At 41.0% G+C, this 13,242-nt stretch overlaps 1 protein-coding gene across 2 annotated transcripts in view; it reads left to right on the top strand.

The window, feature by feature from the left end:
* The window catches only part of DOK6 (docking protein 6), a 377,410-nt gene that overhangs the window by 170,435 nt on the left and 193,733 nt on the right, over nucleotides 1–13,242 (top strand). For both annotated transcript variants that reach the window (XM_075532718.1, XM_075532717.1), the window contains exon 3: nucleotides 8,257–8,371. In XM_075532718.1, the coding sequence (XP_075388833.1) occupies nucleotides 8,257–8,371 (115 nt within the window). The remainder of the gene's footprint in view (nucleotides 1–8,256; nucleotides 8,372–13,242) is intronic.

The following is a 13,242-nucleotide window of genomic DNA, read 5'->3' as shown; positions in this document are numbered from 1 at the left end:
GTACAATGAAATCCTTGACAACTTCGGCCCTCTCCCTGTGTGTGTGTTCTTTATCAGGAAGTGGCCCCAGCCCTCTTGATTGAGAGCAAGCAGAGTTATATCATCTGCACATCACAGCTTGTCAATGAACCTCCCTATAATATTGATGCCAGTTTGTCATAAAGTTTCTCTAAGATCATTTGCTAAGTAGAGATATTGAGTAAGTATGATGAAAAATTACATTTGTAGAAAAACTAATGCCACAGTTCATCCATTGTAAACTGCCAGAAATTCAACTTGAATTCAGAAGGAGACAAGGGAAGAAGGATATTGCTGAAGATGTCAAATGGGTCTTGGCAGAAAGGAGAGACTATCAAGCAGGTGTCTGTGTTTCTTTTACTCAAAGGCCTCTGCCTGCATAGATCATAACAAACATGAGGGAGAACTTTTTTGAAGGACGGGAATTTCAGAATACCTCCTTCTGCTTTATAGGACACCTGATGGTGTAGTGTGGGACTGGTAGCTTCAACATCAGTATTTCAAGACCACCAGCCACTCTGTGGGTGAAGTACGGGGTTTCAACTTCCGTCAAGTGAGTCTCAAACTCATAAAGGCAGTTCTACCCTGTCCTGTAGGGGTCCAATATGAGTCGGCATCAACTCGATGACAGTGGGTTTTTTGTCTTTGTTTTAATTGTGCTTCAGATTTTACAGAAGTTAATCACCTATTGAAAATCAAAATATATTGAATAGATTTTAATGAAACAGCAAAAAAAGTACATTGACTTCATCTTAGCTTCCTGTGGAAAAATCATTAAGAACATACATCAAGCTTGAAGATAAAATCAGAGAAGGCTATCCAATTGATTGGAAGACTTTTACAATATTATTTCATTTTACCACCTCATACCTGTGAGAGGCTTTATTTTTCTTCATATACTATAATCAGAACTATATATTGCCACAGATTGTATTCCAAAGTAGATTTGAATGAGCAAGCTATTTCCGATAACCAAGTCATTAAATTTTTTTTTAGCAAAAAAACAGTCATTGGCTCCTTTCCCTGAGAATTTTGTGCTGTTTGATTTATACCACATCAAATCGGAAGTTTGGGGATTTTTTTAAGGGACTCAAATCATGTTCCTTTTAAATGTTTGTTGATTTTGAACCAAGAGACTACTGACTAAGCATAGGAAGACCTCTAGAGTAGAGTGGTTAAAATTACCTTATGAAATTCTCGTAAGAATATCTATCAAGATAATCTCTTGTGAATTTCCTCCAGTCATCATTACCTTCTGAACTGACCTGTTAACCTTGAATTTAACTGAGAAATTAAATCCCCTCAGAAGCTATGGATTTGATTGGACTTTGCTATTTAGAGCTTATTGGTATAACTGAGGCATGTCCAAAATTGTGATTTATTCCAAAAATTCTTGAGCATGAACTTCAATCTGTAGAAGACTGATGAAAAGACCATCTCTTGGGGCTAGCTTATCTTCACATAGCTTGCTGAGGCCAAGATGTTTACTTAAAATCGAAAATGCCAAACTATGTGAGGTCCTTATCTCAATAGCTGTGTCATTATTGGAAATGCACAGTTGTCAGCTTCTGGTTTCTGAACCTGAGCTCCAGTGTCTTCATTTGTTAGGATTTGACAGTCTTGCTTCTCTTTTAGGTTCTCAAACCCAAACACACTCGATCCATCTTAAAACTGTTTTATCAAGGTCGTATGGTAAACGTAGTGCAGAGTCTTAATAATTTGGGGAAACGTCCACTTGAGCATTACTAAAAATGTGGTACCTAAAAACACATGTGTTGACAGTTGCCATAAAAGCTTAATTGGTATATGTACTACACTGTATTTTAAATCTGAAAAATTTATTTTATTTTACATCATGCTTGTTCTAGTATGCAGCAGCATCTGATCTTATGTCTTGTGTGCCTAATGAGTAATTTGAAGCAATATCTTTGTTTACTTTTTCTTCAAAAATATTTCCACGAAATACATCATGGCTCCCAAATGCATCCAACCAGTGCTCGTGATCCCCAGCATCAACAGGTAAACATGACGTAATCATTTGTTTTCATTTCCAAAGTTGATTAAAGAATGGAAGGTGGAAAGATCAGTGGATGCTCATGATGGAAGCATGTTGACTTTCACAATTGCAACTACTTCTCAAAAACCATGGGAAAAGCCCCCCGGTGTGCTAAGGATAGGCTCCACTGAAGGAAACAAAACTCTAATAGAAATACAAGAGGAACTGAAATCAGGATATGGAGAAATGACTAATGCCGTGGATTGGGGACCAAGCACAAAAGGAAATATCCCTCAACACATTGAACATCATTGTTAAAGCATGAAGCTTGTCCAAGGTGCTTAAAAAACAGGACCAGACAACAACAATATTGTATTGACAACATCCAAATGACATTGACATCCTATTTCACAGAATATATTGTGGATGCTAAGCTATATATGACTGTGTGTGTGTGTGTATACACACATACACACACACACACGGGGACTTGAAAAATCCATTATCTTTTATGTCTATTTCCTGCAATTTTTCTGAAGTCCCTGTGTGTGCGTCTGTCTTATTGATTTAAATGGTTATGACTCAAAATTTTTTGAAAGCATACTGTGAATAAAAATGAATGACACGAACTATGCAGAACATTTTCTGGTGTGATTTTTACAACCTTTGATAATCAAGTAGAACACTTGATCATCCTCCTGGAGACAATCTTTGACTTTTCCTGACATTTCTCTTAGGTGGATGGCATCATACTTCAAGTGACCATGAAAGGCCTTGCACTCTGGAAACCACAGTAGCAATGCCTGTTTGAAGGTGCCGTCTGCAGTTCTAAATGCACTTTTTACAGAAGAGCAAACACTTGGTTTGAATGATATATCTTTCATCAGATTGCCTCAGGCACTAGAGTTAGAAAATCCCTAGTGTGGGCTGCATGTTGTTAGCCTACTACAAGAATTTCTTTAGAAAGATCAGCACAAGGCTGGTCCCAACGAGATGGAGGTTAAAGATGTTTCAAATGTCCATTCATCCCTCCCCCCCCACCCCCCGAATGCTGCACCACTCCATCACCGATATAAATGACAACTCTCCCTCTCACACTCTTCTATCTCATATCTTGGGATTCTGTAATTTGTGGCCATGTCCAAGTTCAAGAATCACTGAGGAAACGTGAAGGCTGGTGAATCAGGTCAGGTGATAAGCTGCTGGTTCAAGTCCCAAAGGCTATAGGTCAGACTGAGGTCAACCAGATGCTAGATCCAGGGCAAGACAGCAAACTGAATTACAAACGTGCTACTATAATCTCCCAGGTCTGTCTCTGAGCAGGTATTGAGAAGCTAAACAGGCTGAAAGGGAAATGTTCTTACTTGATTAGCCAAGCCAATGAGTAAGGTGGGGCTCATGTCACCAAGACTGCTCCCCAAGTCCTCCACCCCAGGGGTCTTTGTGCAGCACAAGAGGGATCTGACTGCTGTTCATTAAGATGATTCTGCATAAGAATTCATCCTTTGCACATTCTCAGTTGGGAAGGGGAGTCACAAAAAGGCATTTTGTCTATGTCATTGATCGTGGTGTGTATTTAGTCACACCATGCTGAAAGGTCAGCATAGGGATATGGCACACAAGTTAGGTTCTCTGATTCCAACCTCTTGATTTTATTAGCTTAGCAGAAAGCTGGAAGTTAGGCTAATAAGGGAACAGTTTAAAGCAGGAAGTTTGTTCGTTTGCACATAGATGTCAGAGAGGGAGCCCTGGTGGTGGATAGAACGAAACCACCAGCACCACTTTGTGGGAGAAAGTCAGGGCTTTCTACTCTCCTAAAGGATTACCATTTCAGAAACGCACTGAGGCAGTTCTACACTGCTATATAAGAATCACTATGAGTCAGCATCAACTCCTTGGCTGGCAGTAAGTTTGTTTGGTTTTGGGGGGGTTGATCAAAGAGGATGGCTTATTTGCTGCCCACACCTCCAAGGAAAGAAAGGGTGGTGGCGAGTCACACCCTATAGCATGCAGGAACTCAAGATGCCTCGCATCTTGTTGTTGTCGTCGTGTTGAACTTTTTTGTGTGCATCAGGTGAAGGTTTACAGAGAAGACCATTACTTTTATATTCAACAGCTCACGTACACTCTGTGTCCACTCTGCCATGCAGTCCCATCATTGTTCTATCAGGTATCCCACTTCCTTCCTGTGTGTCTTGCTCTGTCTTGCCTATCAGAGGAGCTTTGTCCTTTGGTAAATGTTCCCCTTTGGATCATAAATGGTTTATTCTATCACAGGAGTGAGGTCAGTTTCAGACAGGGAGGGTGATGATGGGCCGTAATTGTCGGGGGCCCTGCCGGTTCTCCATCCAATATATATGTCCAGTCTCTTGTAACCCATAAGATTTTGCATAGTTGGTGTGGAGCAGTAAGTTGTCAGGACTTTTTTCATCTTAATCCTACCTCGCTAATATGATAGACAACTCACCTGTGGGCGTAGAGGCTAATGAGGTAGTTAGTTTATTGTGCCAACCTGGCCAATAAACACATGTGGAATTAATGGAAGGGTAGAGAGATAAAAGGCTTGGCGAGCCTCACCTTTCTTGTCTTTTGCTCTTTGATCATCGGACCAGTGTGCAGTTACCTTGCTTGTTCTTAGCCTCAATTTGAAAGCTACACTACCTGTGGGACACCTAACCCATGTACTGTGTCACTGTAATTTGAGGTTCCTTCAAGACCTGCTTCACCACACCATTGTAATTTACATCTCTTGAGCTGGGGACTGTCGGACCCTGTCATCTGGCTGACTGTTGGTGACCTGCCTTGCTGTTTGCTGCCTGTGCCTGGATAGCCCGAATTACTCTACAGAGGACTCCCTGGCAGCCCTCAAGACTTGAAGGATTGCCAGTGTCTCACAACTCTCTCACAGGAGTGAGTTGCACTGAGCCATTTGTACTGATTTATAATTTAATTAACTGTTTATTTCGTATGTGACATCTCTCTCTGTATAAATATATATACAATTCTTAGCATTCAGGCTTTCTTTCTCTTGAGAAACCCGTCTAGCACAGCTAACCTTGGCAATACATAACACACTGGAGGACTGTGATTAGGAGAGTCACTGCAAGTCATTCCCTGTCCTGTACTGACCCGGGGAAGTGTTTGGTGTTTCTTTTCTAGAAGAAGCCACAGAGATCAAGTCCGCAGTATTTGTTACATTCTTCTGAATATTGAAGATGATTTTGGAGCTGGAAGGATGTACTTTAAATACAGAGATCTCAACAGCCTTGGTAAAATCTGCCACCTTGACTGTTTCAGCTCCTAGACTTCTGTTGATACACTTTGACTTTGTGAAAATATACGCACTCTTCAAAGTTCTGAACATTTTTATGCATCATTGCCCATAAATTATGTTGCATTTATAAATAAAAATATTTCATTTCTGAGCAAATTTTTTATATCTTGAGCAAGGACCTCTGTATAATACATTTAAAATGGTTTTAATGATACTTTTGGTAGCAAGCAGATAACATATATAACATCTTACATGTCTGTCTTTTAAGACGTAGAGTTAAAATGTTCCTTAGCAATAGGATGATGAGACTTTATCTTATATACCATTGTGGACCTGTCCCTGGACAAGGACATCATGCTTGCTAAAAGGTCAGCAGACAAAAGACCCTCAGCAAGATGGTTCGACAGCATGGCCGCAACAACGGACTCAAGCATAGAAATACTTGTGAGGATGCCGTAGGATCAGCCCATATATTCTTCTGTTGTACATGGGGTTGCTAGGGGTAGAACCCCTCTACCACACCTCACAGCAAATACCCTAGCAAGATATACCATCTTCACAAATGGACACTAAAATTGAAATGAATGTTAAATATATCTGTACTCACCTCCACACTTAGAACATTCTGTGTGGTGACTGATAGTTCTTGAGGCCTGGCATTGTGAGTTATGAATGAAATTAGGTCTTTTCCTTCAGCAAAATCCTTCATTCAAAGTTGAAGCATGAGTGATAAAATGAAAAGCATTGATCGTTAATCAAGCAACCCAAACGGGGGCCCTGGTCAAAGGCAGCTCTCTCTACAGTACAGTCACTGGAGAAACCAAATCATTCAGGGAATCTGGCCGACAGAAGTCAACAGTGGCTGAGGGTCTCTCCCTTTGAAGAGCTTTGGATTAGGTATACACTTATTGTCTCTGGATGTCAGCTTTCTTACCTTTAATAGAGGAGTGATGATAATAACTCATCATAGAGGTTCCAGGAGAACTATTTGGGCATTATCTCTTGGTTCAAACATAGCAAACAAAAACAAAAATCATTGAGTTGATTCCTACTCAGAGACCTTACATAGTTTGAGACTGCAAATCTTTATGGAAGTTGACAGCCTCATCTTTCTTGTGCAGTGTAGCTGGTGGGTTTGAACCAGTGACTTCACCTACAATACATTTGTAATGTCATTCATGGGTGATGGAAGCAGCCTGTTATTTTAATCAGATGAATGAAATGATTTAGTTTAAAAGAATAACTTGGCTCTTTTGCTGTGGTCTCTCTCAATCCTTTATTTCCCCCTCCCCCCTCTCTCCCCTCTTTCTCCTCTCCTCTCCTCTCTTCTCTTTCTCTTCTCTATCACCTTCTCTCCTTAATAAAAACCCATAAAAATAAAGAATAACTTGTAGCAGCTCCCTTTTGTTTCCAGTTGAGCAAAGGTGTCTGCTCATTTTCATACTTAATATGATTTCTACTTGTTTTGGTTGCTGCCTGTGATTCAGTTTCTCATGGTTGACTTGATTTGGTTGACGTGATTGCTGCCTATGATTTGGTTTCTCATGTTTGTGGGGGAATTTTTGTCTAATATATGTGTATTATAATATTGAATGCAAGGAGAGTTCAACACAATGATACTTCAAAAAGTTCATGTGAAAGCAAATGGAATTAAAAGGTTTTTTTTCCCAACAAACTTGCAGGCATTTTTATATATTCATATGTGTGTGTATGTCATAAAAAGTAAAAGCTTAGTATTTAGTGCTTGTATCTTAGATTATCCGTCAGCAGAATAACATTCAAAATATTAAGGAAAATTCTATATGAAAGTACAATTAAGTAATGGTAAAATGATAATATATTTGTGAAAGTTAATCATTTTAAAATTCTAGGTATAATTTTTCCCAAAATCAAAATCATTCTCAATACTAATTATTAAACCTACTTTACCTCTATGATAAAAGATCTATAATATTTTGTTACTTAAAATATTTCCTTGAAACATGCCTCAGTAGGGATATATTAATTGACTTTTTATTATCTTAGTTATGCCTAGTTTCTGCCATATTATTCATCTAGAATATTTTTTAAATCTTAGGAACAATGAAACTTGGCATGCTAAAAGGAGCGTTAGCAAAAAAGATCTCATACAAAATTCTTATTTCATGTTGATTTGTAGAGAAGTTGATGAAATAAACATTTCTATGAACTAGAGGGAATAGAGATTCACAGATTGTAGCTGAATATCATGCACCACTAAAGAGCTGAAAACTAAAATCCATAGATAGATTAAATATTTATTGATTGTCAAATGAATACGATATATTCACCTGAGCCCATGAATCGTGGATGGACCTTAAACCGGGAGCTGGTGGGGTCTGTGAGCAGTAGGTGCATTATGCCAAGGGGAATATTTGCTACTTAATGAAACTCCCCAAATTTGGGAGTTTCTCTTCTTAACAGCATCTTGGCTATTGTACTGGGTCTTTTCTCCCCGGTAGTGACTTGATGGTTACAGATCATAAACTTTTTGGTCAGTAGCCTGGCACTGAGCCATTGTGCCAACAGGGTTTCGTTAGCATTCAGTATCTGTGATTCTAATCTGAAATTGGGAGGGTTTCTGTCTTGTCCTTTATTGTTTGGGGGCTGTCGATTATTAGAAATGGGGGTGAATAAGCTTTGGGACATATTTACCAAGCCGAACTTACTGTAGTTTAGTACATTTGAAATCATAGTGACCCAGTAGGATCGTGTGGAACTGCCCCGCAGGAGTTCTAAGGCCGTGCTAATGGAGGCAGACAGTGACCCCTTCCAGCACAGCATCTGGTGGGTTTGGACGGCCGACCTCAGTTCGCTGTCCAACCCTTAGCTGACGGTGCCAGCAGGGCTTCTGGGAAGGCGAGTCGACCAGGATAACGGATTGTTTGGTTTCAGTGCTGCAGTATAAAGAGTATGCTGGACACTAAGTGAAGTGTGCTTCTCTTTCAAGGTAACTGAACTGCACAACATCAAAAATATCACCAGGCTGCCACGAGAGACGAAAAAGCACGCGGTGGCGATTATTTTTCATGACGAAACATCTAAAACATTTGCCTGTGAGTCAGGTAAGCAATTATGGCCCATGGACAACAGGGGGAAGCGGAGGTGCTCCTGAGACAGTGGTCCAGATGGATGACACTGCTCTACCGGACAGGAGAGCTCTCCCGTGAGGGGAGGGTGTTGTAGAAGACTTGAGTCACCCTGGCACATTGATTTTCATTGATGCTTGGGGGCTTGTTTATCCCTCTATGTTTGCATTTTGCTCCCAGGTGGTCTGGGGACTCTTGAAGTTAATTTCCAGGCTTTTAGCATAGAAAGGCCAGAAGTTGCCCTTGGGGTGGACACTTGGCTGGCACCCAGTAAGCATGGGGTTCTGCCAAAGTGTCTCTATAGGCATGTTGCCTGCTAGTAGTCAGACGTGGCCACGTACTGTCTACATCCCAGACACTTAGAAACGGAACTTGAAGCCCTGTGTTGCTATCAGAGATTCTCCATCAAACAAGTGAAAGCTATTTCAGATTGAATGTTAGCATCCCCGTTCATAAAACCTCATGGCTTTGTGGGGACATAGAGCTTTGGAGTCTGGATTTTCTTTAATTCATTTTGTACCCTTGGTGATGTGTCACATTTGAGTTTATTACAGCATTTAAAATATTTTATTGTCTCAGCGAAATAGTTCACTTGTTTTAGAGTGGGTAGAAGCATATGTTGCTAAGGACTTCCGTGAATTTAAGAACATGGCTAAGCCTTAAAGGAAGCTTTATCAAAAAAAATTTTGGAGGGAAGATTAAACTTTTTTCCCCCTCCTTGAGGTACCGTTTTTCACTGTAACTTACACCAAAAACCGATCGCACATCTCCGCACCCACACTTACTTACCTTAGGCTGGTGAAACGGGAGTGGACGTGGACAGCGTTCCTTGTTCTGCGCATGCCTCCATCAAGCGTGCGTTCTGGCGTCCTTTCACTAGCCCCTCCCGGAGCTCGGTGCCTGGATGTTTGGGCTGCATAGAATTCTATTTCCTGCTTTTATAACTTCCGGTCCATAATGGACCCGGTCTGGCCGTGCTGGTGTCATATAGCGAGTCCCCAGGAGGATTTCTCTTTGTTCACTCTGACACTGTTGCAGCACTTACCCCCCCCCCGCCCCCCAACCCCACCCCCGCCATCCTCTGCATATTTAAAACCATCTCATATTAAAACCAATAACACACCAGAAAACTGATTTTCAGAAAGCCTATGAAAAATAATGTTCACTGTTGTTTTCATTTTTCGCTTTTGAACTGCGCTGAGTGATGATGTGGCCATACTCGCGTCCATTGCTGAGGTGCCCTGGGGCTGTGGCGGTTAAGCGCTCGGCTACTGCTTGTCAGGTGCGGGATTTGAGCGGCTCTCCTCGTGATCTGCGCACTTGGAAATGGGGGGAGGGCAGTTCAACCCTGTCTCACAGGATTTCTGTAAGTCAACATGGACTCGACATGGCAGGAGGGTTTTTAGTATGACTTTGGAGACTACAAAAGTTTTGGAAGATTTCACAGGAGAAAAATGAGGGACCAAGGAATTCCAGGGCATGTTGCAGATGTGACATACCATTTGGAGTGTCATAATCCCTAACAGAAAAAAATATATATATTCATGTCATCAATATTTAAACATTTTCACTGCACAAGAGAATGGAAGCCCAAGCTATAGACTGAGAAAGATATTTGCAAAGTACCTATTGGGCAAAGAACTCCAATCTATAATCTAGGGAAAGCTTTTAGAATTCAGTATAGATATTTTTAAAAGTCTTTAAAAATGGACGAAGGATATGAAGAGACATATTAATGAAGGTCTGTGGATAACTAGTAATGAATGAAAGATGTCAACATCAGTCACTAGCAAAACACAATTGTGTGACATCAGGTTGACTAGGGAGATAAAGTCAGAGACACTTGTGTGTGTGCTTTATATCAAAGAGCAATTGTATATTGAGAAAACATCCCAGCCCAGTTCAGTCCATAAGTCTGATATGAGCCCATATGAGTGATACTAGTCCATAAATTCCCTTTCAGACTCATGCAGCACATGCCCCAAGATCACAGGCTGGTGGGTGAAAGTTCTTGTGGATCCATTGTCAGTGAAAACATCTCAGCACTGGCGCAGGTATCCCCAAGGCTCCTCCAGCTCTTGGAGTGTGGCTCCTCCCCAAGAAGGTGAAGCAGTGTGTGCCCACTTCCACGGAGAAAGAGAGGAAGTTTACAGAATCCTCATGAGAAGGCCATACCCATAAGGAAGCATCATCTGGCTGTGACCTGGTTGACAGGCTAGACTGTGAAACTGCCACAACAACTTACGAGCACAATGAGATACCTAGGATACATCTCCAAGACTGGTCAAATTATCATTGCTGAAATGGGGTTGCACAGAGTACTCCGGTAGATGGGAGAAACTTGACACAGTGCTGGCAGAAACAAAGTGGGACAGGCATTTGGGGCTGCTATTTGATAGCTGTCAAATTAAATAGATTCTCAATTTATATGAAACCCAGAGATTAGACTTCAGAATCTTTATCCAAGATAAATCAACATTTATATCCATATAAAAATCGTGGTGGGCTGCCTGCTCAGCTTCAGTAGTTGTGTTATGTGCTGTCCCAGAGCATAGCCACCCCGTGTACACAGTCCACCATCTTCACACATGTGCGTCTCAGCCCATTATTTGCAGCCACTGTGTCACTCCATCTCATTGACAGCCTTCCTCTTTGGGGCTGCCTCTCTACCAAGCATGATGGGTGTCCTTCTCCAGAGTCTGATCTCTTCCTGGCAGCACGGTCAAAGTACATGAGTCAAAGTCTTTGCCATACTTGCTTCTAAGGAGCCTTCTGGCTTTACTTCTTCCGAGACAGATTTGTTGTTGTTGTTGTTTTGGCAATGTTCCTTTGAATAGTCTTCAAGAGCACCATAATTCAACTGCATTGACTTTTATTCACTCTGCCTGATTCAGTGGCTAATGTTTCTAGGCGCATCAAGCAATTGAGAATGCCCTGGCTTGGGACAAGTGTATCTTGGCCCTTGAAGTAACCTCCTTGTTTTTCAAACTTTCAAGAAGTCTGGTGCTGCAGATCTACCCAATGTGATGTGTCCTTTGGTCTCTTGGTTGCTTTTTCCATGAGCTTTAATAGTGGATCCAAGTAAGACAAAATCCTTGACAACTTCAACCGTTTCTTGATTTATCGTGATGTTACCTATTGGTCCAGTTGTGAGGATTTTTGTTTTCTTTACATTTTTATTTGCCAGTGAATCAATTTATACTCATAACCAACCGACTGCCACGAAGGGGATTCAGACTTGTAGGTATCATACAGAATAGAGGAGAGAACCCCACAGGGCTGCCTTTTGATTCATAACAACCCTCTAGGACAGGCTAAAACTGCCCCTTAGGATTTACTAGGCTGTCACAACTGTGAGGAGGAGCAAGAGCGGTGCAATGAATTAAGTGTTGGGATGTGAACCACAATCTCAGCAGTTCAGACATGCCAGCTGTTTGATGGAGGACAGGTAGTTTTCTTCCTTAAATCTGCAATAGCAGAACCCCCGTGCAACTGTTCTATTTGGTCCCATGGGGCCGTTCTGAGTTCAAATATATTGAACTGAAATGGGTAATCATTACCGGGAACTTATGGAGCCTTTTGCCTTCAAAGCTACCCACTAGGTTTGAACCACCAATCTTACCTGCTCAGTATAATCTTGAATAACTTTATTACCCTCACTTGTTCTTGTTTCACTCCAGCATGGAAATCCTTAAGGTTGTTGTGACAAACATTCATTGAATCCATGTTTACTGAGTACTTACTATGTTCCAAGGTAGCCCTGGTGGTATATTGGTTACATGAGGGGTGGCAATCCATATGGTCCATAGTTCAAAACCACCAAAAGCCCTCAGGACAAATGCTCTGCTTTCTACTCTCTCAAACAGTAAAAATCTTGGAAACCCATGGGGCTTGCTGTGAATCAGCATTGACTCAATGGCAGCAAGTTTGGTTTGGTTTACTGCGTGCCAATTGTTTGGTCTATACTCCACCCTGAGGATTTAAAAGAGGATTGTTGTTAGGTGCCATCAAGACCATCCTGATGCATGCCACTTTGTGTACAACAGAGCGGACCCCCCTGGGTCCTGTGCCATCCTCACAATGATGCTTCTGTCCTTTGTGGCCCACTGTGTCAGCAGTCCATGTCATTAGGGGTCAGCCTATGTTTCACTGATCTGTACTTTACCAAACAGGGTGTCTTCTAGGGACCGGTCGCTCCTGATGCCATGTCCAAAGGATATCACACAAAGTCTTGCCATGCTCCCTTCGAAGAAACATTCTGGCTCTACTTCTTCCAAAAACAGATTTGCTTGCTCTTCTGGCGGTCCACAGTTCTTTTAAAATTATTCTCCAACACCATAACTCAAACGCGTAAAATCTGTGCTCTTCCTTATTCATTGCCCCCAAATCAGTTACTCAAAAAATATACGAAGATTCGAATTTTTAGTATCTGAATTCCCCTTTAAAATTAAATTTTGTTCATATTAAAACTGATGGCTTAAAAAAAAGAAATAACAAGTGTTCTCATTTGATTCGCGATGGCAGCATAGAAAATCTGATACCTGCTTCACTTTTAGATAACTTTTAAATAATAATAAAAAACTAGCAAAAATTTAGAATGCCAAAGTAACAAAAGTTAAAATATTCAGGAGACAATTTTAAAGGCTGCTATATAACGGAAGCTATGAAGTCTTTTAGCCCATAAAACACATTATTTTCTTGGCTAGCAAGACATTTTTAAAAAAATAAAATCTCTCCTTGTATTAAGTGCCTTTAGTGAAATTCCAATTTGAGTTCCAACAAGATTTTACTTCTGGAGTAGGGGAAATTATTAAAATTATATGTGGAACAATAAACCAAAACCACCA

This window comes from Tenrec ecaudatus, chromosome 15 (genome assembly GCF_050624435.1).
Source record: "Tenrec ecaudatus isolate mTenEca1 chromosome 15, mTenEca1.hap1, whole genome shotgun sequence".
In the NCBI taxonomy this organism is placed as follows: domain Eukaryota; kingdom Metazoa; phylum Chordata; class Mammalia; order Afrosoricida; family Tenrecidae; genus Tenrec; species Tenrec ecaudatus.
Note: the sequence above shows the minus strand (reverse complement) of the source record. Positions and strands in the feature narration are given on the sequence as shown.